This window comes from Aedes albopictus, chromosome 3 (assembly GCF_035046485.1).
Source record: "Aedes albopictus strain Foshan chromosome 3, AalbF5, whole genome shotgun sequence".
NCBI classification, from domain to species: Eukaryota; Metazoa; Arthropoda; class Insecta; order Diptera; family Culicidae; genus Aedes; species Aedes albopictus.
Genome location: NC_085138.1, coordinates 348,179,664 through 348,204,788, shown reverse-complemented (window position 1 = coordinate 348,204,788; position 25,125 = coordinate 348,179,664). Strand labels below are relative to the sequence as shown.

At 37.9% G+C, this 25,125-nt stretch overlaps 1 protein-coding gene across 1 annotated transcript in view; it reads left to right on the top strand.

Annotated features, from left to right (window-relative positions):
• Nucleotides 1–25,125, top strand: part of LOC109432675 (dehydrogenase/reductase SDR family member on chromosome X) — a 45,552-nt gene that overhangs the window by 8,082 nt on the left and 12,345 nt on the right. Inside the window, exons 2-4 of the mRNA XM_029874861.2 lie at nt 23,803–23,910; nt 24,432–24,611; nt 24,752–24,959. Coding sequence (XP_029730721.1) covers nt 23,803–23,910; nt 24,432–24,611; nt 24,752–24,959 — 496 coding nt within the window. The remainder of the gene's footprint in view (nt 1–23,802; nt 23,911–24,431; nt 24,612–24,751; nt 24,960–25,125) is intronic.

Sequence of the window (25,125 nt, the reverse complement as noted above, 5' to 3'; positions counted from 1 at the left end):
GATCTGGCTTGCGAAAACCAACCGCAAACCGATAAACAAATGGAAAAATATTAGCACCCGTACTCTAATGAATTAAGCAGTGAGGCTGCACTGGGCAGTAGTTGCCAGAGCGAAGTCTGACTCCATCGGATTTGAAGAGTACCCCGACCTACTCAGGTGTGGCTCTTTCCCTGAAGCCAGTCGTAGTGCTCAGTTTCACAATAACCCCACGTTTCTAACTTTGTGATTGCAGAACCGATCCGATGCGATGATACCGGGCCAGGCTTTTTCCAATCCCGGACAGAATGGGAAACAGCTGCATACTGATAAAATCCGGGAAATCCTGTTTGTTTTGGGTTCAAGAGCACCCATATGTGGCCAGAAAGCAGACCGAGAGCAGAGATGCAGTTCGAAAAAGTTGCCATATGCTTGCTTACCGAAAGAACGAACGAACGAACGAAACTAATCGAACGTGAAGAATGAGATTATTGCTCTGCCTCTTGACTTTGAAACGTGCTTCAGAGTAGTGTGTCTGTTGATTGCTTGAGTTAACTTTACGGAAAAATCTAGAGCTTTTCCGATGTGGTGAACAGAAGGAAGAGCGTAAACTGAGCAGATAATTAAATTTTGGAGGTGTTTCATCGGAGTACACTAAAAGTACTTGAACATTTTGGATGGAATGGTACGCTACTTTTGAGATACCAAACTGGAAAAATGAGCTATGACTGTAGCATTTTTTTGGATTGATTGTGACCTAATGAGTACATACATAGACCTAGAATAGGGTGAGTGAGTAGCTAAAAAGCATTAGAGAAAAATCTGGTGAGGAACTGGGCAAACTCTTGAAGATATTTTCAAAGAGATCCCGAAGGAATTTCCGCAGGAGCTTCTGGAAGTATTTTCACAGAAATACCTGGAGCAATATATAAAGAAAATCCTGGAGGAATATCCATAGAAACTCCCGGATAAATTTCCACATAAATTACTGGAGAAATTTCTACAGAAAATCTCAAGGAATTTCTTAAAAATTTCCTAGATAAACTTCAACAGAAATTTCTAAAAGAATTTCCACAGAAATTCCTGGAGGAATTTCCACAGACATTCCTGAAGGAATTTCCACAGAAATTTCTGGAGGAAATTCTGCGAAAGGTTCAGGAAGTATTTCCACAGACATTTCTGGAGTTATTTCCACATTAATTGCTGAGGTGATACTTGGAGGAAGTTCCACAGAAATTCCCAGATGAATTTCCACAGAAATTTCGGGATGAATATCAAGGAAATTCCTAGAGGAATTTCCTAAAAATCCCTGAAAAAATTTCCCAGAAATTCATGGAGGAATTTCTCATAAATTCCTGGAGTAATTTCCCATAATTTTTGGGAAATTCCTCCAGGAATTTCTGGGAAATTCCTCCAAGAATTTCTGGGAAATTCCTCCAGGAATTTCTAGGAAATTCCTCCAGGAATTTCTGGGAAATTCCTCCAGGAATTTCTGGGAAATTCCTCCAGGAATTTCTGGGAAATTCCTCCAGGAATTTCTGGGAAATTCCTCCAGGAATTTCTGGGAAATTCCTCCAGGAATTTCTGGGAATTTCCTCCAGGAATTTCTGGGAAATTCCTCCAGGAATTTCTGGGAAATTCCTCCAGGAATTTCTGGGAAATTCCTCCAGGAATTTCTGGGAAATTCCTCCAGGAATTTCTGGGAAATTCCTCCAGGAATTTCTGGGAAATTCCTCCAGGAATTTCTGGGAAATTCCTCCAGGAATTTCTGGGAAATTCCTCCAGGAATTTCTGGGAAATTCCTCCAGGAATTTCTGGGAAATTCCTCCAGGAATTTCTGGGAAATTCCTCCAGGAATTTCTGGGAAATTCCTCCAGGAATTTCTGGGAAATTCCTCCAGGAATTTCTGGGGAATTCCTCCAGAAATTTCTGGGAAATTCCTCCAGGAATTTCTGGGAAATTCCTCCAGGAATTTCTGGGAAATTCCTCCAGGAATTTCTGGGAAATTCCTCCAGGAATTTCTGGGAAATTCCTCCAGGAATTTCTGGGAAATTCCTCCAGGAATTTCTGGGAAATTCCTCCAGGAATTTCTGGGAAATTCCTCCAGGAATTTCTGGGAAATTCCTCCAGGAATTTCTGGGAAATTCCTCCAGGAATTTCTGGGAAATTCCTCCAGGAATTTCTGGGAAATTCCTCCAGAAATTTCTGGGAAATTCCTCCAGGAATTTCTGGGAAATTCCTCCAGGAATTTCTGGGAAATTCCTCCAGGAATTTCTGGGAAATTCCTCCAGGAATTTCTGGGAAATTCCTCCAGGAATTTCTGGGAAATTCCTCCAGGAATTTCTGGGAAATTCTTCCAGGAATTTCTGGGAAATTCTTCCAGGAATTTCTGGGAAATTCCTCCAGGAATTTCTGGGAAATTCCTCCAGGAATTTCTGGGAAATTCCTCCAGGAATTTCTGGGAAATTCCTCCAGGAATTTCTGGGAAATTCCTCCAGGAATTTCTGGGAAATTCCTCCAGGAATTTCTGGGAAATTCCTCCAGGAATTTCTGGGAAATTCCTCCAGGAATTTCTGGGAAATGCCTCCAGGAATTTCTGGTCAATTCCTCCAGGAATTTCTGGGAAATTCCTCCAGGAATTTCTGGGAAATTCCTCCAGGAATTTCTGGGAAATTCCTCCAGGAATTTCTGGGAAATTCCTCTTGGAATTTCTGGGAAATTCCTCCAGAAATTTCTGGGAAATTCCTCCAGGAATTTCTGGGAAATTCCTCCAGGAATTTCTGGGAAATTCCTCCAGGAATTTCTGGGAAATTCCTCCAGGAGGAATGTTCACAGAAATTCTGAAATATTTTCTGCAGAAATTCCTGATAAATCTTCATCGGAATTTCTGTAGTGTTCCCCGATGAAATATCTTGTGAAATTTAAATGTATTATTATATTTTCTGTATTTGCACAACTAGTACTTAAATCACACATCTCTTGAATTCAGCGGAAATCATCACACGCATTGAACATATTTGATTCTCATTATGCGTCGATTACCATCGTTAACTGCAACTACGCCCAGATGGCGTTCGGGCACAGCAAATCACATTTACGCATTATTCGCCGTAATGAGCCCGGTTATTAATTTCAGGGCACACGCACTACTGCATCGCTCACCTCCCCCCTCATGGAAACCCCTAATAATGGCGCCAATCAAATTCAATCGGATTCAATTTTCCCCAACACCGGAAGCAATTCAACTTCAACCTCTACCGATCCGAGTTTCTGCGTTTTTTTTTCGTCACCGGATTTTAATTATTGAGAACAAACACATTAATCAATGCTTGGTAAATATTAACAGAATGTGGTTCCGGACCGATGAGCCGTAGTCCCAACGCGAAATCCTATCAGATATCCATTAAAAACCGTTCCATTGGAATTGAGAGGGGAAAAAATACTCAGTAATTCCATCCGAACAAAGCCCGGGCGACGGTAAAAATCACTGCCGAAAATCATGATCCACTGTACATGTTGGATTGATCCAATTTCGGTCCCTTCTGTTAACAGCTTCGGACCGGCCCCTTCGGTGCGACGAGGGCAGAATGAAAATTTAACACATGGACTCATCAGCCTGATTTTCGGCTTTTGTCTGTTCGGACATGACCAGACCATGGCGACGATGTGGATTTACCGGAAGCCATCTGACTGACCACTTCTTTCTTGTCCCTCAGATGACACGACGACCGGCTGGTAAACGGACCATCAGAATGAAAAGGGACGTTTAAAAATTGCAATTTGTTTTTTAAGGATAGGGGCAAAAGGACCGAAAATTAAAATCAATCGCACCGGATGCTACACGGAATATAGCTGCATGTATAGGAAATGTGTGTTCCGCGTATGTATGATAGTCGGTGCGTTGCGTTATTATGTCTGAAATGGTGAACGATTATTAACTTTAGCTGCGGAAGATTGGTGGATTGGCATATGCACAGAAGGCATGACCCAAGACTGGAAGCCATCAAATCAAAATTAACGCAATTATAGCCAATTAAAGGATTATTTACGATACATTCATAGGTGAGCTCGTTTTATACTATTTTACGAACATTAAAATTATTTGTTACTTTATGTAACTTCATGTTAGATCGAACTCCATGAAATTTTTAAATCTCACCATACACTGTTGTTGATCCAACTTTTTTTTAATTGATTCAATAATGCAAGTATATTGCTGGCTTTCGTGAATGTAAGCATGATTGGTTGAGCACCGTTTTTTACCATGTACTCCATCTCTTCCATTATCCTTCATTGTCATTTGTAACACCCGAAGCCCTAAATCCTAACCCAGATAAATGCGTGCGTCTAGCCAGGCGAAACATCTCGACACAGGGACAACTACGGCCTCATTAATGCATTCTCTTTTGCTCCCGCATTGGCACACGAAGCGATGCCATGTGTACACTTCCAAGACCAAGTCACTCATCCATCGATATCGTAATTAATCCATTACCGGGAGCTGCCGGGAGCATTAGGAGCATTGCAACACTCCCATGGCATGCCATGGGCGGGCAAGGCTGCCAATGCTGAAGAATTGAAGACCATGCAGCTCTCACTTTGATGCATGCATTATACAACATAGATGACGACGACGACGACGGGACTGTCATCGTTGTAGACTGGTTCAGTGCAGTCGTTGTTCGTTTGACTATCAGCTGTTTATGAATGGTGCAATTTATGGATTTTCAAAAGTCTTAGATATCCAGTCAACTATAGTCATATAACCAGCAGCGCAAACTCATCGATCGGATTAAGCCGAAATCGATTCTGGTTGTTAACCCAACGTCCTTTTTATAAGACAGTACATTTGAAGTGAATACCTAGAGCTCCTATAAAAATTCGTCCAGGAATTCCTACAGGCATTTCTTCAGAAATTTCATCAGAGACTCCTCCAGAAAACTCTGCAGAGATTCCTCCAGGAATGGCTCCAGTAATTACTTCAGGAATTCTTTCAGAGATTCCTCCTGGAATTGCTCCAATTTCTTCAATGAATTCCTCCAAGTATTCCTGGAGCAATTATCATTGAAATTGCTAGAAAATTTCCACAGAAATTCCTGGAGGAATTTTCACAGAAATTCCTGGAGGAATTTCACAGGGAAATTCTCGGAGGAATTTCCTTAGAAATTCTCGGAGGATTTTCCACATGAATTGCTGGAAGAATTTCTATAGAAGCTCCTGGAGGAATTTCTACTGAAATTTTTGGAGTAATTTCCACAGTTTTTTTTGAAGTAATTTCCACAGAAACTTCTGGAGGAATTTCCACATAAATTCCTGGAGGAATTTCCACAAAAAAATCTTGAAGGAGTTTCCATAAAAAATCCCAGAAGAATGTCAGAAAAAATTGCTGGAGGAACTTCTACAGAAGTTCCTGGAGGAATTTCCACAGAAATCCCTGGAGGATTTTTTTTTACAGAAATTCCTGAAGGAATTGCTACATAAATTTTTGGAGGAATAACCACAGAAACTTCTGAAGGAATTTCCACAAAAAATTCTGGAGGAATTACCACAGTAATTAATATTGAAATATTTACAGAAATTCCTGGAGGAATTTCCACAAAAATTTCTGGAGGAATTTCCACAGAAATTCCCGGATGAATTAGCTACTGGAAGCATTAACATAGAAATTTCCAATGAAATTGCTGGAGGAATTTGTAGAAGTTTCTGAAGGAATTTCCACAGAAATTCCTGGAGGAATTTCCTCAGAAACTCCGGGAGAAATTTCCACACAAATTCTTGGAGGAATTTTCACAGAAATTCCTGGAAGAGTTTTCACAGAAATTCTCGCAGGAGTTTCCACAGAAACTCGTGGAGGAATTTCTACATAAATTCTTGAAGGAATTGCTACATTCTTTTTTTGAAGAATTACCACAGGAACTTTTGGAGGAATTACCACAAAAAATCCTGAAGGAATTCTGGAGCTATTTCCACAGAAATTTCCGGAGGAATTTTTACAAAAACTACTGGAGGAATTACCATGGAAATTCTCGGAGAAATTTCCAACGAAAGAAGGAATTTCCACAGAAATTCCTTGAGGAATTTCCACAGAAATGCCTTGAGGTATTTTCACAGAAATTCTCGTAGGAGTTTCCACAGAAATTGCTGGAAGGATTTCTACAGAAACTCCTGGAGGAATTTCCACAGAAATATCCGGAGGAATTTACACAGAAATTCTCGAAGGAATTTCCACAATAAAATCTGTTCGAATTTCAACAGAAGTTTCTGGAGGATTTTCCATAGAAACCTCTGGAGAATTTCCACGAAAAATCCAGAAGTAATTTCCACAGGAATTCCTATAGAAATATCCACAGAAACTTCTGCACAAATTTTCACAGAAATTGCTTGAAGAATTTCCTCAGAAAATCCTTAAGGAATTTCCACATTCATTCTTGAGGAAAGTCAACAAAAATCCAAGAGGAATTTCAACGGAAATTCTAAGAGTAATTTCTACAGAAATTCCTCGATGAATTTCCACAGAAATTCTTAGAAGAATTTCTACAAAAAAATCCTGGGGGAATTTTCACAGGAATTCCTGTAGACATATCCACAGAAATTCCTGGAGGAATTTCCACAGAAATTTTTGGAGGAATTTCTACATACATTCAAAGGGGAAATACACAGAAATTCCAAATGGAATTTCTACAGAAATTCCTGGATGAAAGAATCCCGAAGGAATTTCCACAGATATTGCTAGAGAAATTTATACATAAACTCCAATAATAATTCTACAGAAATTTTAAAAAGAATTTGTACAAAAATTCCAAGAGGATTTTCTACAGAAATTCCAAGAAGAATCTCTACAGAAATTTTTGGAGGAATTTCTACGGAATTCCAAGAGGAATTTCTACAGAAATTACTGGAGGAATTTCTACAGAAATTGCTGAAGAAATTTCCAAAAATTGATAATGAGACGCACACGTGTGACATGACGACACGGGACGATACGAGAGAGAATACATTTGTTAGTTGACGTTTTTGCACCTAATGGGATTTTATTGTTATAAGCATTGGCATTCCCACATTTCTTGTGCTTATATCGGGTGTTCCTCAAGGTTCCAATGGAAAATTTGGAAACTATTCAAGATTTCCGGAAGGAACATTTCTAGCAATTAAGCCGGGAAGTATCCCAGTTGTTGTACTGGGAGTTCCTTTGAACTCCCTTTGAAATTCTATGAACTCCAGGAATTCCACAGCAATTTCTTTCAGAAATGGGTGAATTTATCTGGAAGTTTCATTGGATTTTTTTCCTGGAGCTCCTCTGGAAGTATCGAGGACAGTTTCACCGAGAATTTTTCTGGGAGTTCCACCAGAAACTCCTAAACGGCATCCTCTGGAAATCTCACCAACGCAGGTGATTGGAATTTCTTACCCGAGCAGAGGAAAAATACCATATTTTGATATGGACAACAAAAAGTGATATTTGTTTGTTTGAGATAAGGTAAAAGTACTGAAAATAATATCTCAATTTTACTCCTGGTACATCATCATCATAGCACATTTAGCTCTTGGTAAGATCTAACCAATAGCAGTGAGCTATTTGATTGATCTTCAAATATTATATTTTGCTATTGGTTAGATTGTTCAAGAACAAATTTATGTTATTATTTTCAGTACTTTTACCTCTTATCTCAAACAAACCAATATCACATTTTGATCGTCAGTACTTGAACTCTGCCCGGGTAGGGCTTTCCTTCAGTAGTTCCGGTGCGAAATTCTCCACGAGTACTGTCGTGAATTCTTCCAGTTGTCTCCGTGGAAAATCTTTCAGGATTGCCGTCCGGTAATCTTCTGGAAGTTTGGTCTGAAATTCCTCTAGAAATTAAATCGAGGGTTTCTCTGCAAGTTTTGCCTAGAATGTCTCCAGGAATTACAACGAGTACTCCAGGACATCCGCCAGCAATTTCTCTTTAGCTTCAACATGTGGTTTTTCTGGGAGTTAACCGTGAGATCTGCAAAATTATCAAATAGGAGTTCTTTTAAAAGTTTCACCAAAAATCTCTTAGATTCCCTACGATTTGGAGTAGTTTTGTCAAGAATTCATCTGGAAGTTGCACTGGTGATTCTTCTAGGAGCTCTCTGTTAATGCTTCATGGTGTTCCATCGGGAATTTTTATTAGATTTCAACCAAAAACATTCGGGAAATCTTCCAGGAGTTGCTTCGGGATTTCTGTCAGTAGTTATTTCACAAAAAATTCTTCCAGAAGTCTATTTTAGGATTTTCCCAAGAAGTTCAATAACACAATAATAAAGACGGATGTAGGACTTTCACAGAAAGCTCCTCTAGAAATTACGCCGCGAACTCCTTCTGCAATTCCGTCATAATCTTCTGAAAGTTTTACCGGAAGCTCCAGCATTTCTGTCAGAAGAACCTCTAGATCCACCCAGGATTCTTCCTGAAGTTAACCTTGAATTCATCTAAAGATTCCATCGGGAATTCTTTTAAGATTTCCTTCAGAGCTGCTTCGGTAATTTTAATAGTTTCATCAAGAATTTCTCTTGAAATTCCACTACTGGTGGTTCTTCTAGGAACTGCCTGTAAAATCCTCTAGATTTAATTTTCTCCAGGAAGCTCTTTCCGAAGAGTTTCTTCCTGAATTCTCCCAGCTGTTCCTTCCTGATGCCTTTTAGATGTTTTTCCGGAACTTATTGTAGAAATTATTTCTGTAATTTGTTATTGTTTGAACTATTCTATAAATTACTCTGAGAATTCTTGCAACAGTTTCTCTTTCTGGATGTTTGTCTGACAATTTTTCCATCAGTTACTCTCAGTTACAATTATTACGGAAGTTTCTTTGGATGTTCTTTGGAGAGTCGTTTTTTTTCCAAAACTTCGAAAGATGGTTTTCGAGAAATTTCTCGGGTTGTTCCTCCAGAATCTAGACGTTTCTAAAAAAAAAATATAAAAAGTTTCTCGGTGATTGTTTTAGAAGTGTTATCTGAAATTCTATCACTTGTTTATTCGGAAATTCTTCTAGGAATTACTCCGGGAATTCTTCTATTAGTTTTTCTGAGAACTAATCCGAATGTTCCTTCAAGATTTTTTTTCAACAGTTCTGCTGAAATCTTCTGGGGATTTTTCTAGAAGTTCCTTCGGAAATGATTCCGTAAATTCTTTTCAGACTCTTCCAAAAACTCTTCCAGTAGTTCTTCCGGCAGTTTCTTAATTATTTCGAAATCTCTCAAGGGAATTCTTCCGTTAGTTCTGACGGATATTCTTCCAGAAGTTTTGCCTGCAATTTTTCTCGCAATTCCTCCAGGAAATCTGAAGAAAATTTCTCTGGAAATTGTCTTAAGAGTTCCTCTGGAAATCCTTTCAGGAGATCGGCTCCAGAGTAATAAATTTCAACAAGAAATTAATTAAAAAGTTCCAATGAAAACTTTCCAAGGAAGTCCACCTAGGGTTCTACGACGAACTGCGGCTAGGATTCTTCCAGAGCTTTCACTGGGAAACTCTCTTCGTATCTCCACTGATAATGCTTGGTAAATTCTCCGGGAATTCTTCCCCAACTTACATAATTTACACTGGAAAGAATTCCCGGGAAATACTCAAAGAATTTTTATGTGACTTTCGGAGTTTCTCTTGAAATGTCCCAAGGAGTGTGTCCGGAGATTTTTAAAGTTTTGCAATGTTAACTTTTTCAAGTGTTCTTCGGGATATTGCTTCGACAGTTCATCCGAAAATTTCTCAAAAATCTTTTTTGGAACTTCTTTTAGGAAATCGTTCGAGTTCCTCCAATAGTTCTCCCCAAAACCTCTCCAAATAATCCTTAAAGATACTCTCCGGGATTTACTAAGTGGTTTCTTTTTAAATTCCTTCAAGAGTTCCCATAAGAATTCCTCCAGGAGCTGCTGGGAGAAAATTCTCTAGAAATTCCTCCTGGCATTCTCACCAGGAACTCATTCGGGAGTTTCTCCAGGAATTCCTCCAAGAATTTCTCCAGGCATTTTCCCAGAAATTCCCCCAGGGATCCCTCCAGAAATACCTCTATGCATTTCTCCATGAATTTCTCTAGCGATTTCTCCAGGAATTCCACCAGAGATTCCTCTTCCAGGAATTCCTCCAGTTATGCCCCTAGGCATTTCTTCGGGAATTCCTCCAGGAATTCCTTAAAACATCTTTTCAGGAATTGTTCCAGGAATTCCTCCAGGAATTCATCCAGAAAGTCCTCCATGGTTTGCTTTAGGGTTTCCATCAGGAATTGCTTTAGGAATTCCTCAAAAAATTTCTTCCAGGAGTTCCTTCAGGAATTTCTCCAGGGATTTCTTCGGGAATACCTCCAGGCATTTATTTATTTATTTAGTTCTTCCAGGAAATGCTGCAGGAATTCCCCAAATGAATTCTTCAGAAATTTTTCTCAGGATCTTTTCAAAAATAGTGAGATTCCCTCAGGAATTTCAGATTTTTTATGATGGTTTCTAGGGATGCATCAAAGAATTCCTCTAGGGATGCCTCCACGAAAATCTAAAGACTTTTTTGAATTACTTCAAGGATGCAGGGATTTTTCCTAAAATTTGTCAAGGGATTCCTCTAGAAATTTTCCATGGAATGCTTCAATGCTTTCTTTCAAAGATTGTTTTAGGACTTATCTTAGGACTACTTTAGATATTTCATCAGGGATCTCCTTCCAAAATTTGTGTACGAATTTCTCCAGAAATTTGTTCAGCAAATTCCTCCAAGAATTCTTTTTAAATTTCTGCAAATATTTATTTTTCAATAAATTCCTGCGATTCGTCCAGGAATTCCTTCAGGTGAATTAAAGGATTTTTCCAATGATTCTATTTAAGAGTCAAATTCTACAGGAATTCATCCAGGGATTCCCTTCAAGTATTCCTACATCGAGGGTTTCCTTCTGTTATTGTTTGAAGGCTCTCAGGAGACTTTAAGAATTCTTCCAGGAATATAAAGCTATCTTTAGGGAAATTCTGGCAAGGATGTACTCAGAACAATATCACAGAACAGAATGGGTGACAAAACGTCGAATGCCAAAACGTCGAATGCCAAAACGTCGAATGCCAGAACGTCGAATGCCAAAACGCCGAAGGGACAAAACGTCGAAAGGACAAAACGTCGAAAAGTGTGTATGTGTTCACAGTTCAGCGTGGATTTTTTTTTTTAATTTTGTGTAAATTTAAATCGATCCTGTTGGTAGCCTGAGAGGGGTGGTGATACGGTAGATCCACCAAGATGGCAGAATGATGAACTGATTAACGGGGACACATAAACATTGTCTCGTTATCTGGGGTCACTGCCCGAACGCTGAAGGTCAGTGACTCATTTTGCACTCTATAATGCTTCAGTTGCTGAGTAAAGATAATTGCGAGGATACTTAGCATTGTTGTACTAGTACTATATCCTGTGAATACCGGATGAATTGCGGAGAAGGACAGCTAGTCAAAACCCTGCTATTTCAAGTAGAACTCCGGTTCTGAATGAGGAAGACATTCCCTCCCACCCCTTATGTTGGGATGGAAAGTACCGGCAAGTCGTGCCGTAAACCAAACCAGACGCCCTTGAAAGAACAATCACCATCACAACCCTAAAGGTGCCAGAGATCCGGCAGACAATAGCTAGGCTAGAGGCTACCATCGAAGCTACCCTGAAGGAAGCTGTGACGTAATGCTGAAAATTTGTAAAAGGAAATTTGTGGCAGTGTGCTACTCGCAGTGTTGCATTTGAACGCGATCAATTTGCGTTAAAGTTCAAAAACGGCACGCTGCGATCAAACATATTTGAACATTGTTCAGGTCAAAATTTGATCAAGAACTGCACCCGCAAAAACATGGCACCCTGGTACCTGGTAAACTTAAATGGTCATGTGTCTGCCATTTTTTCACAAATTCTAACTATCTTGGGTTGATTCGATTCAGAAAGTCACCAGCCATTGAGAGGGGGAACCAGTTCGGTCACCGTGGATTACCGGAAAATCCGGATTTCGGTGCAGAATCTTAATGCCCGATGCCAAAATGTCCCATTTCATTGTGGCGCATGTATTCGCGCAATTACGCATGTATGCAGATGCGTCACAAAGTCCTAGGGCAGCACCTTGGTCAGGACGCACATAAGATTTGATGACACATCCAAGCTCAGTTCCTTTTTTATATACGACAGTGCGAATATTCCCTACTCACGAAGAACTGGTCAAGGAACATGCCGACCCTGAGGTGTTGTTTCAGGGAGCCTCAGGAAGGCTCCCTCTGAACTAGTTGGCAGATACAAGTGAAAGAATGAGTATCCTTTAAAAGAATAAAGAACTCACTATTTGCTTAAATTACTCGTTTTCGACGTTTTCGACGTTTTGTCCTTTCGACGTTTTGTCCCTTTCGACGTTTTGGCATTCGACCATTTGGCATTCGACGTTTTGGCATTCGACGTTTTGTCTTTCGACGTTTTGTCCCTAAGCCGATTAATGAAAGAATTTCAATCAGCTATTCAATCAGAAATTGTTAAGAAGACATTTTCGTAAAATTTTTCGGACTAGTTTCTATTATGTTGAAGAAAATGTTGAAGGAAATCATGCAGAGATTCCTAGGTTTGCGTTCAGTTATAAAAGCTAGTTGGCATAAAATTATAAAAATGCTAAGGGTGCTCACCAAAGCCTACGCCCCCTCCCCTTGACAGCAACACTGGTTACGCGATCAATACTCGGTAGTTTACTGGATGGCATGTGACCGCGTCGCATGAACTACGAATTGTACCAAGCACATAAACAGATACGACTAAAACATGGAAGGCTGTGGTGGGCTGGGTACGAAGCTCGTATGCCGAAGAAACAACAAGCTTGATTCATATTCAGCAGAGAGTCTGGAAGGGGCCATCGGCTTCGTGGATGGCTGCGAACACGTTGGTTTTCTGCAGTTGAGGAGGACCTTAGGACTCTAAGCGTTCATGGCGAAAGTTTTAGTCAAGGCTTAATGATGGCATAACTTAAAATTTCTAACTATACTCTCAAACCCCAAAAACAAGAGTGTACCTATTGCTAGTTCGATGGATACTTTCAGTGTCTGAAGACATGACACACGCGGCTCGTTATTGAATTGAAACAAAATCATTATTCAAATCTGTAACCAGCCTATCTCTCAATCCTCATACTAGCTTGTCACGCAGTCACGCATCGTGTGCCTATCTACTCACTCAGACCAGTGTTCAGCCATCGATGAATTGCGTTGTCGTCGACGCCGTCGGTCGGTCGGTCTTGTCATCGTTGTTGGCTGCATCCAGTAGCGTGCTGTGTCATCGCATCGCGTCTTCTTTGTGCCGCTCGGAGGACTTCACTTATCGATCGAACACATCAATCAGCCTTTGCGTCCTATGAATGATGAATTAATCAGGTTCAAGAGGCTCCCGCTGCTGTGGATGGGGGGGTTGGGCGTGATGCGCTCCGGCAGCAGGGATCTGCATGGAATAATTCATCAGCGGATGACGACGACGACGACGACGATCTACAGAAGAAGGCACATTATCCCCTTTGATGACCTAGATTCCGGAAGGACGATTCCGATGTTGAACGCATATCGGAAGCCGCGTGAGTTCCACGGAAGAGACTTTTAATGTTTGAATAGCTCCGGTATCATTAGTGGGGTTAATTATACACTTTCACCACACAAGAACAACAGAAATGTACCCATTTCATGAAAACTGAAAAATCATCAATTACAATTACATTCCGACAATGTAGGTACGTGACCCGTTCCTTGTACATTCACGATATTTCGGAGTGAGATAGCAAATTTCCACTCTTCCTGATGAGTACTGTATCGAAATCAAACTGTAAAGGTTGATAAAGCAGCATCTTCTTTTTGCATGCAATAATAATTTTGAAGTATTTATTTTTATTCTTCAATCACTTAACCTAATTTACAGCTCTTTTGTCCACTAGGGCACTGCATGAGCGATTCCAATTGGAAGCTGTACTTACACTTTTGTACAGCGCCTAAATGTATTCTATTCTAATTCTACTATATCGAACTGGATGCCGTTGCGCTGCCTCCACTTTCCACCATATCATGGTAGAATAAGGAACACGAGGATGACAATGTGTGGCTGTTGGTTGTTCCTGTTTCCAGTCCGATTGGGGGTTCATTATGAGTTGCCGTTCGCCGATGTCCAAGTATCCGGGTCCATTTAAGCCATGGGCTCAGAAGAGGATCAATGTCAGCTGCTCTCAGGGGGGAAGAGCAGCAACTGACGAAAGTGCCGAGGCTGGGATCGAACCCATGACCATCTGCATATGAAGCAAACGTGTGACTAATTGCGCCACGGGCTCCGGCCCGAAAAGTTAATTTATCCAGTTTAAAAATAATATTCACAGCAATTTCACGACACAGTTTTCATCGCACCAACATAGCGTAGAAAAGTGCGGCCCGTAAGCCCATTAATGTTAATGTTTGCACATTTACGCGCGGATTATACATAGTGGGGGTTTAAAATTTCACGCGCTCGCGGCTGGTCGCGTCCAGCGTATGAAACGATAATTCCAATTTTCGGCATCGCTCCCAAAAGTGCAACTTTATATGTTTGCAAGTACCGTAAACCGAGGTCAAATTGATCATTCGGGTACTACATTGTAATTCCATACTAGGAACTCTTAAGCGTTGTAATGATCTCAAACTTTTTAAGTCATCTGGTTCGTAGATGTCTAGAGATGAGTGTAGACTTTTCAATTTTTAGAAAAAAAGTTAGTTTTGACTTAGTTCTTAAGGAATTTGCAGTGTATTTCTCATTTAGCTGACATCATTGCTACTAAACAATCGATTGCTAATAGGACTTCCCGTAAATTCTCTGTCTAAACATTTTTGTAAACCCTTGGTTGGGAAGTTATGTAGCTAATCAGAACATGACATAGTTAAAAAAAAGTTCATTTTATGATGAAATAGTCATTTATTGTGATAGAAATCACTTATTTCAAATGAAATTGCCTACCTTTAGGCGTTTAAGGGGAAATTTTAAATTTTAATTTTGCATTTAAAGCATTAAATTCACTTGTTGTAAGATTTCAAACGCGTTCTTCGGTTTTAGAAGAGCAAAATTAAGCGGAGAAGGAAATTTTCCTTTCCATCCGATGCTATACTGATCAATTTCGCCCCAAAGTGGCATTCCTATTTTTTTTTGATTTTTGAAGTTATTTAACTTAAAGTTTAAATTTGTTGAACAAAATTCTGTAACATGGTTCCATAGAAATCTACTGGGTACTGGTTTTACAGAAATTCTTTTGGCAATATTTCAATTGCCACTGATGTTTTCAGCAAAAATTGTTTTCAAGATATCAATTAGACCCCGAATTACGGTACCTACCTCGCAGCAGTAGTCAGACAGACAGGGCGATGCAGCTGTGGTGGCACATTTTTTCGACAGTTTTTGGATTTAAATGCGCGGTGTGCAGTTTTGGCTACGATGGCTTATGTTGCGTGTACATTGTACGAGTATGTTCAAGCAATAATAATGATATTTAATCTATATGGGATGTGCGTGTAGATTCGGTCAGTATGATCGAAGGGTGGATGAGGTGAAGCTAGTGTGTGCACTTACGTGAGTATATCGGAAATGGTGGGTTGATCGTTAGCAGATAAAAACTAATGTCGCAATTGCTGAAATTGTAACCGAGAGCACGTATTAGTTCACTTCAGAACTGATTCGTTTTGTTAAATTTGTATGATTCATACGTAATAGAAATTGCTCATTATAAATATATAATATATGTTATAAAAAGCAAGATACATTTGTGAGGGGGTCCAATTTTTTGTTCACTCACCCGTGCAAAAAAAAACAAACATATACATATTGGGACTTCTTCCAAAAATTCTTTCAGAAATCCCTCAGAATGAAGGAAATATTTCGATGATTCTTTTGAAAATTTGTCCCTGGATTTCTTCATAAATTTATTCACCTATAAAAATTTCATTCCGCAATTTACTTTAGGGATTTGTTCAGTTTCTAACGGAGATGAATTTCTTCATTCGTTATTTTCTCCGAAATAACTCGAAAGATTGTTCAAGAAAATTTTAGAAAAATGGATTGCTTTGAAATTTCCCATGAATTTCTTTTAAAATTATTTAGTGGTTTCTCCAATTTTTTTTTTTTTTTTTGCAAATTCCTCCAAAAAATTATCGAAGGATTCATTTAAAACATTGCACGAATGTCTTGAGAAAAACATCTTAAAATTCTCAAGGTATTTATTCAGAAATTCCTACAGCGATTCCTTCTAAAAACGCCTTGGAAGATTCTTCTGATAAATCTTCCAGGAGTTCTTACATTGATTCCCTAAGAAAATTTTTAGTTTCTTCTAGAATTTTCTCCAAAGTTTTCCCAAGGTTACCCCAGAAATTAATTAAGGAACTTTAAAAAAAACTTCACTGAATTCCTTCCATTGATTCTTTCAGAAAATGCTCCAGGAATTCGTTTCGGAAAGTCATTTAATAATTTAGTTTGAAAGTTCTCCAGAACATCTTCATGGATTGTTGCAGAATTTCCTTTAGAATTTTCTCTGGAAATTTTATACGAGAATCCCCAGCAATTTCTTTAAAATCTCTTATAGAAAAGCTACATGAGTTTCCATAAAAAATATCCCTAATTATTTTAGAGAGTCCGTGCGAGAATTCTTTGAGAAATTCATTCACAGATTCCTTCAGAAATGCTTTGAACGATTCTTTAACATACATTTCTCCAGGGATTTCCTTAGAAAATCTTTCACAGACTGCATCACGAATCCTTACAAAGATTCCTTCAAAATATCATCCAGGTATTCTTTTAAAAGTTTTCCTCAACACCCCTTCACAAACTCCTTATGAGATTCCTCCATGAATTAGTCCAAAGATTGCGAGTCCAAGGAAATCTTCTCTGCATATCATCCAAAATTTATCAACAGATTTCTTCAGAAATTACACCTGAAATTTGGTCTTAAAATCTACCAAGGAAGAAACTCCTCCGGCGTTATTTTTTTAATAAATTCTTCCAGGGGTAATTTAATAAATTTCTCCAGGGCTTCAGATATTCATAAATTTCTCCAACAAATCTTTTGGGTAAATTTTTCTGGGTTTCTTCTGAAACTGCACCAGAAATTACTTTAGAAATTCTTCCAGGGACTCGTTTACAAAATGCATCGGAAATTTCCCCACGGATTCCTTTTTGTAACATTCTCTCATAATTTTTTTGCAATTTCAGTAATTTTTCCAAAGATTCCTTCAGAAATTCTTTAAAGCATTTACTCAGAAAGTTTACGAAAAGATTTGATCAGGAACTGCTCTAGGGACTCCATTAACAATTTTCGCATGATGTGTGAATGTGTCGAGAAATTCATTCAGGTTTTCATCCAGAAAACCCTGCATGAATTTCTCCAGAGATTCTTGCATTATTACTTTCAATGATTCCTTCAGGATTTTTTCAATGTATTCGTTCATGTCTTTTACTGGAAATTTATTCACTAAGGATGAATCCAATCATTTAAAGACCGATTCCTTAGGAAGTTCATTCAAAAACTATTCTTAGGAATTTCTACGGAAGTTTGTTTAATATTTCAATAGTTTTACAATAGTAGTTACATATTTTAATAGTATTTTTAGAGATTATTGCAGACGCTTATCTATGCGTTTTTTAGGTATTCCTACAGAATTTCCTGAAACATAACTTGCAGAAAATCCTCCATGAATTCTATCATATGATTTTTACAGCAGTTTTTCTATTATTTCATTTTCAATTTTTCTCTAGGAGTCAAATCAAGGGTATCCCGAGAAGTTTGCCTAGGTATTTCTCCAAGAAGTTCTTAAGAAATTCATGTTGAGATTCATTCAAGAATTTTTCGGGGGTTTCTTCAGATATGAATCCAGTGATACATTCAAAATTACTTCCTTAGATTTATACAGGGATTCTGATAAAGATTGCTCAAATGAATAAATTGTGCAGGGATCAACCGTAGGAGCAATTACTGAACTTTTTCTTTTATGAACTGTCGCAGTAATCACTGGTGAAAATTCTCAAAGAATTCTTGGAGAAGCCCTGGGAAGAGTTCCAAAGAAAACCCTGTAGAATTAATATATAAATTTTCAGATGAGTTTCTGAAAAACTCCATGGAGAAGTTTTGGAAAAAATCTCCAGCTGAAATTTCTGAAGAAGGATCTTTTCCTGCTGAGATTCTTTTGAAATTTGTTCGAAGATGCATTTTCATCTCCACAGACTTTTTCAGAATTTAAGGGACTTCTTCAGAAATTTCAGCAGGAAATTTCTTCCAAAACTTCTCCGTGTAGTTTTTCAGAAAATCCTCTTAAAATTTATTTTCAAATTCTACAGGGGTTTCTTCGGAATTGTTCTCAGTGTTTCTCCAAGAATTCTTTGAAAATTTCCACCAGTTATTACTGCAGCAATTTTTAAAAGAAAAAGTTTAGTAATTGCTGCTACGGTTGATCCCTGCAGAATTTCTAGATATTCTAGGAATTTTTCAGACATTTTTCCAGAAATTGCACAAAAAATACTAAAGATTTTTTTAGGAATTCCGTGAAGATCTTTCTAAGAAATCCATGGAAGATTTCTCAATTTCAGAGCAAATATTTCTTTGCAATTTTCTTACTATCTTTGGAGCAACTTCTGGATGCATGCCTTTGATCCCAAGAAGAAGACCCCTTGATTTTCAGAAAAAAAATCATAGGAGACTTTTGGTGGCACTCTGCATGTAATTCCAAGTAAAACTGAGGGACTTGAAAGCGTAAGTGGGGATGTAAGTGACAAAAATCCACTTTCGAGTAAATGAGGTTTAAAGTTTTGACCAATTTTGCATCCCACACAAAATGTATGAAGTTCACTTACACCCCTTGGTTCTGGGCCTCTCCACTGTGTTCTGAATTCTTGGAGGGGTTTTTGAAAAAAAAAAAATCCTAAAGAAATTTTTGAGGGAATTTCCTTAAAAACATCCGCACAAAGAAAAAGACAAAGATACAGGTGGAATGCATTAGATTTCTGATACCTCTGAAAAAAATTTCATGAAAATCATCTACAATTTGTGAAAGGATTTGTAAACAAACATCCCCAAACTATCTGGAGAATTTTCTGAAGCAAATCCTTCAGAAACAAAAAAATCCTGAAGGAATTCTGCTTGAAAACGCAAACCCACTACAACCACTGAAGAAATAAAAAAAAATTGAAGGAATCTTTGAAATATTACATGTGAAAACTGGGGAACCCTTTGCAGTCATTCTTAAAAATAATATCTATGAAAAAAATTCCAAAAAATGATCATTAATTAATTAATAAGTTATAAAACTCATGTTCATCGGTACGTATTTGACTTAAATTATGTGCCTAGACAAATATTTCCAAAAATACTTCCTTTTCATCATCCACTAGCTCTTCGACCAAATTCACTCACCGTATTCTTATTTTTAACCGTAACTTTATTTTTACAAATATGACCTCAAAAGTGATCTCGCATTTAAGATTACAATTGAATCACAACAAGTGCATTTGAAGTTGTTGAAGAATGTCAACTTGAAGTTGTATAATTGTTAACGCAAAGTTGAAATTACTTATACTGCCAAATGGAATCGGATGGAATTGCGGTCCTCGTATACGATTTCACCCAATCTATGATTGCACCTTATATAATTCTAACTTAATGTGTTCATTAATATAACTTTAGATTAACATCCTTATATGTATCCTTCTGGTTTGCTGGAGATAACCGATAGACTTTGTAGTAATTTTTGCAGGAATTGTTAAGAGAATCTCAGGAAAAAAATGTGAAATAATCCCTGAAGAAATGTCCTAATGAATCCATATCAACTCCTGGAGGAATACCTGAACTATCTTAAGATTATTTTTTTTTTCATTTTTGGCTCCTGCAAGAATCTTCGCTCTATAAACATTACTTAAAACTTTGAATAAATTCTGAAAAAATACCCAACGCCAGAGGTTCCCATACTTTTTGCTACCGCGGCGCCTTTCGAAATTTTCAAAAATGTCGCGGCGCACCAACAACTTTTTATAAAGAATTTTAACAATTTTAACAACTTCAGTTCAAAATTTCAAATATAAATCGATAAAAAATCTTTCAATGTCATATTTTCTTCTAATTGAAAAAATAGATTTTTAAAATGCTTCTTAAAGAAAAAAATGGTTGAAGATTCAAAGAACTTAACACAAATTTTAGGTTTCTGGAGGACTACATTGCAAAGCTTTTAAATTTGTTAAATAAAGCACGTAGATTACCAAAGTTAGGGAAAATATACATAAAAATGTTCAGAAGCTGTCAAGACGGCTGACAGTGACGGTGAGGGGTCATTTTTTGTATGCGGAGAAACATAACTAAAAAAAGACGGTTTTCAGAATCATGGACAAAATCGACATAGGGGAACTTACGTATTCTCGGCAGTTTTGTTCTCTTCGTCATGGATTTTTTTTAACCTGTAGGTCTCAGAGTTGGCCTCAAATCCTTCCCAACCAAGCTGAGCTATATGCCAAAATTTTAGACAATTCGGCCCACAAAAACCCCCCATGACGAAGAGAACAAACCTGCCGGTAATACCCATCGTTACCCTATAAATTTTCTCAGATTTTTTACGATAAGTGGTATGTGATAGTGATGTATGTTAAACATATCGTCCCAGAACGTTTGAGACAGCACGAAGACTTGGAGATTCACAGTAATTATAGATGTCAATATTATGGAAAGAACTTCAAAAAAGCTTGTTGAAATATTAACTTTGAATTACAAGCCATTGATAAAATCGAAAACTAAGTAGAATGAAATGAAAAGTTTTACAATTTGAGAGTCAAAAAATCAAAATTCCGAAAATTTGAAAACTTTGTAAAATTCTAGATGTTTCATGATAATATTAGGAATTACGGAAAACATTCGTGGACTTTGGAATATTTACTTTTTAATTGAAAATTTAGAAGAGGGAGAGTCACTTAGAGTGACTTTATTTTGAAGTCTTCCTCAAAAAGGCAGGACATTGGTATAGAATACAAAAAAGGCTGTAAGGTGACACTAGTTTTACTCAAGGTTGCAACCATTCATTTTCAAAAATTTACATTCATTTGCTATTATCTCAGTTCAGAAGCATGCTATCGAAAAACAACGTATGGATGAATTTAACCTTGTAGTTTTATCTGAAAGTTTGCCGAATAACATTGGGGTCGCACACGCATTCCAAAGTTGTGAGTGAGCTGTGAAGGCAACTTTCCACAGCGTGAATGAAATTTATATTCACCGCGTGGAGGGTTGCCTTCACAGCTCTCTCACGACTTTGGTATGCGTGTGCGACCCTAATGCTATTCGGCGAACTTTCAGATAAAACTACAAGGTTCAATTCATCCATACATTGTTTTTCGATAGCATGCTTCTGAACTGAGATAATAGCAAATGAATGTAAATTTTTGCAAATGAATGGTTGCAACCTTGGTTTTACTAAATAAAACATAAACAACAAAAAATATGTTCTGCCTTTAATAATAAGAGTTTATTCTTTATATTTTGGCTCAAGAGACGAACCAGCCAAGGGCTGAAAGTCTCTTAAATAAAGACAAATCAATCAATCAATGTTTTGGCTCAAGAGCCTGCGGCGCACCTGAGAGATGTTCACGGCGCACCAGGGCGCCGCGGCGCACAGTTTGGGAAGCACTGCCCAACGCAATTACTAGCGGTGTTCTTAGAGGTAATCCAGAAGATAAATTTTAAAAAGGACTCTTGTTAAACTCATAAAAAGGATTCAAGCAAGAATGTTTTTTCCACGATAATTACATAGCAAATTCGGGAAAAAATAGTACGTCGTTGAGGGTTTTTTTCCGGAATGATTATTTACTAGGCACAAGTGGACCCATGTTTTTTTTTGTGTCTGCAGGATTTCCTTCAACACTTTCTTTCTTCAGGTGTTTTTGTATACAACACCATTTAGAAGTTGTAAAAGTAATTCTTCATAGGTATCTGTAGAAGTTTTTCCAAAGATTCATTCAGAAAATCCACCAGTAAACCAGAAATTTATTGGTGAATTTCTTAGAGAATTCCCTCAGTACCTTTTTCTGCAATTTCGGCGGGGATTTAAGCAGACAATTTTTGAGAGATTTGTTCAGATATTTCTCTACATATTTCTTCAAAAATCCCACCAAAAATGTTTTATATTTTTTTCCTTGGAATTACTTCATTCCTCCAGTAGTTTCTCGTGATATTTTTTTAAGAGGTATTCAGGTATTCTCCTGAATCCTGATCTTTTGGCTTTCAGACAGAGTCGCTGAATGCATTTCTGATTGAATGGATGATTCTCGGATATGTTTCTGGAACAATCTATGTAAGATAATCTTTAATATCTTATTGAAGAAAACCGTGGAACAGTTTTGGATGGAATCCAAGGAATGTTTTAAGAAGGGATTCCCAAACTAATTTCTAGGAGAAGATATATTTGGAGGGAATTTCATTTAAGGAACTGTCCATAAACCATGCAATCAGTTTTCTGGATATTGACTCCTCCCCCTCTGCGTGGTTTTTGGTACACACAAAAAATATAAATTTGTATTTGGAAGATTTTCTGAAGGAGCTGCAAAGTTTTTTTTTAGATATGAGGGCACATTTAAAAAAATCCCACATGTATGTTTTTGTATATTTGTGATTTGTATCATTTATTTTTTTCGATCAAAAACTGCTGCTTTTTATTCTTACACGATTACGAATGGAAACGCAAACAAAAAAGTAAACAGCAGACAGAAAGTTTTTCTTAGGTGGGTGCAAAAAATATCGAAAAAAAATCATAGAAGTGATTTTTACCTAGAAAAATGGAAGAAAAATGGCACATTTTATAAGGGAGTTATGAAATATCTATAATGACAACAATGTTTACCCATATGAGGCGCAAGAGCTTGTGAATAGCCAAATAGGCGATTCACCTATATTTAGGGTGTGCAAGAGTAATTTCAATAACATAAATGAAACTTTTCAAACGTAGACGTGGTTGAAAAAAGTTATAATATTTACAAAAATACAGGGGGTGGCCAAAATGATTGGGATAGGAAACTTTTTTTCTCTCACAAAAACGTTCAACATGCTGTAACTCTCCATAGAGTGCAGCAACAATTCTCAAATTTAGACTGTTTATCAACCTATCATATGTGCATCATTGGTACAAATTTGAGCTCGATTGGTTAATCTTTCGCGAAGCTAGAACCGTTCTCGTAAAACACTATTTTTAGACAACTAATTTTTCAGCTGTTATACCTCGGAGAGCAGTGAACCGAATTGAATGAAGTTTTGAGCGACTATCAACAATATGTTATTGGTTGAAAATTACTCAAAACATTGATACGTTTTAAACGTTGAAAAAAGTTATGATGGTTTGACATTTTCACCCATATAGAGGAAAATGATTCATATTTACAATATCGCACAAAAAATTCTAAATGTGTTCTTCCTTTAATCTAAATGGGCTCTAATATATCTTATTATAGATATCTTAAGAACAGAAGTAGAAAATCTTTGGATATCAAAAATAAAATTAAATGACATAGATGTGAAAAAATACATTTTTTCGAGAAAGATCCTAAAAGTGTCAATCCATCATAACTTTTTTCGACGTTTGAAAAGTACCTATGCATAGCTATGTTTTAAAGAATTTTCAATCATTTTTTAAAATTTGTAAGGACGTAAAAAATACATTTTTTATATAATTATAAGTTTTAGGTTGAATGCTTAAACTGATATATTTTATCTGCACTAAGCTAGGTACATATTGTGTTAAATTCTATTTCCTGTACACCGTTTGAGAAATCCATTTTCTAACGACCATTCTTCCATCAACTTTTCTCTACTTCCACAGAACTGTACAAACAACCGGGAAAAATTGCCCTCATCACCGGTGGAAATCGCGGTATCGGATTGCGGATCGTAAAAAAGCTCGTCGAGTGCGACATCGAAGTGATATTAGGTGGGTAACGCCAACTCGCTCTTTGTGTTTCACTCTAGAGTGGGTGGGGAACACCATGATCCGATAGGATCGGCCGACTCTCGGCTCTCGGTATCATGCAGAGTTATTCCGCATTCTTTCATCGCTGGGAAGAACGTGCAGTGGTCCAGGAAGAAAATTCGAGGAAAGATGTGTTGATACATTTATTTAGAAAAGATTTTGAAAGTAATATGTATTGTGCTGAGGTTCATATGAAACTCAAAAAGCATATTTTTCTAGTATTTTCACTTTCTTCACCATTGTGCAATTAGCTGGAATGCGTTGTCCGTGAGAACGGAAATTGAAAAACAACAATTTCAAAAGCTTTTTTCCCTGCATCATTTTTGTTTGTTCTCGGTATTTCATCCTCGGCTATCGGAATTTTCGAACCCAAACCAATCACCATCGCATCGCCGGCACACATCGCGGAACTATGCCGGAACGGAACAACACTCACTGGTGATGGCGACCGTCAACAAACACAACAACAACAATAACAACAGGTGTCCGCAATCCAACGGAAGCGAAAAAAGTGGTCGAGAAATACCTGGAGCACAGCAAGCTGGCCTCGGGAGCAAAGTTGCACTATGAGCAGCTGGACATCGGAAGCATGAAATCGGTTCGGACGTTTGCCGGAAAAATCCAGTCCAAGTTCGATAAAATCCATATCCTCATCAATAACGGTACGTATTGACTTTTGGGATGGGTTAAGATTGTGGTTTTTGTATTGGTACACTCACTGGAACCTGATTTCTATGAACTGGGCTTGACTTGAATCGGACCATCAATTTGTAACATTTTTCCTATTTTTTTATTCTTCCAGCCGGCGTTATGTGCGTCCCATTCAAACTGACCGAGGAAGGTTTCGAGTCCCACATGGCCATCAACCACTACGGCCACTTCCTCCTGACGCATTTACTGCTACCTCAGCTCCGTGCTGCCGGAACGGCGGACTGCCGGGCCCGAATTGTCAACGTGTCGTCCTGTGTGAACAAAATCGGTGAAATGAACTACAATGACATCAATATGACGTAAGTATTGGTGCGGGGAAGGGATAGATTGTTTCAACCGTTCTATTTGAAATGCGTGATTATTGGACGTGAGGGGCCAGTTTTGTGTCGGAATTTTCCAAAAGGAATGTGACGCTGACGACGAAGTTACCATAACAGAAGCAAGTGCTATTCCATCCATGCTTCA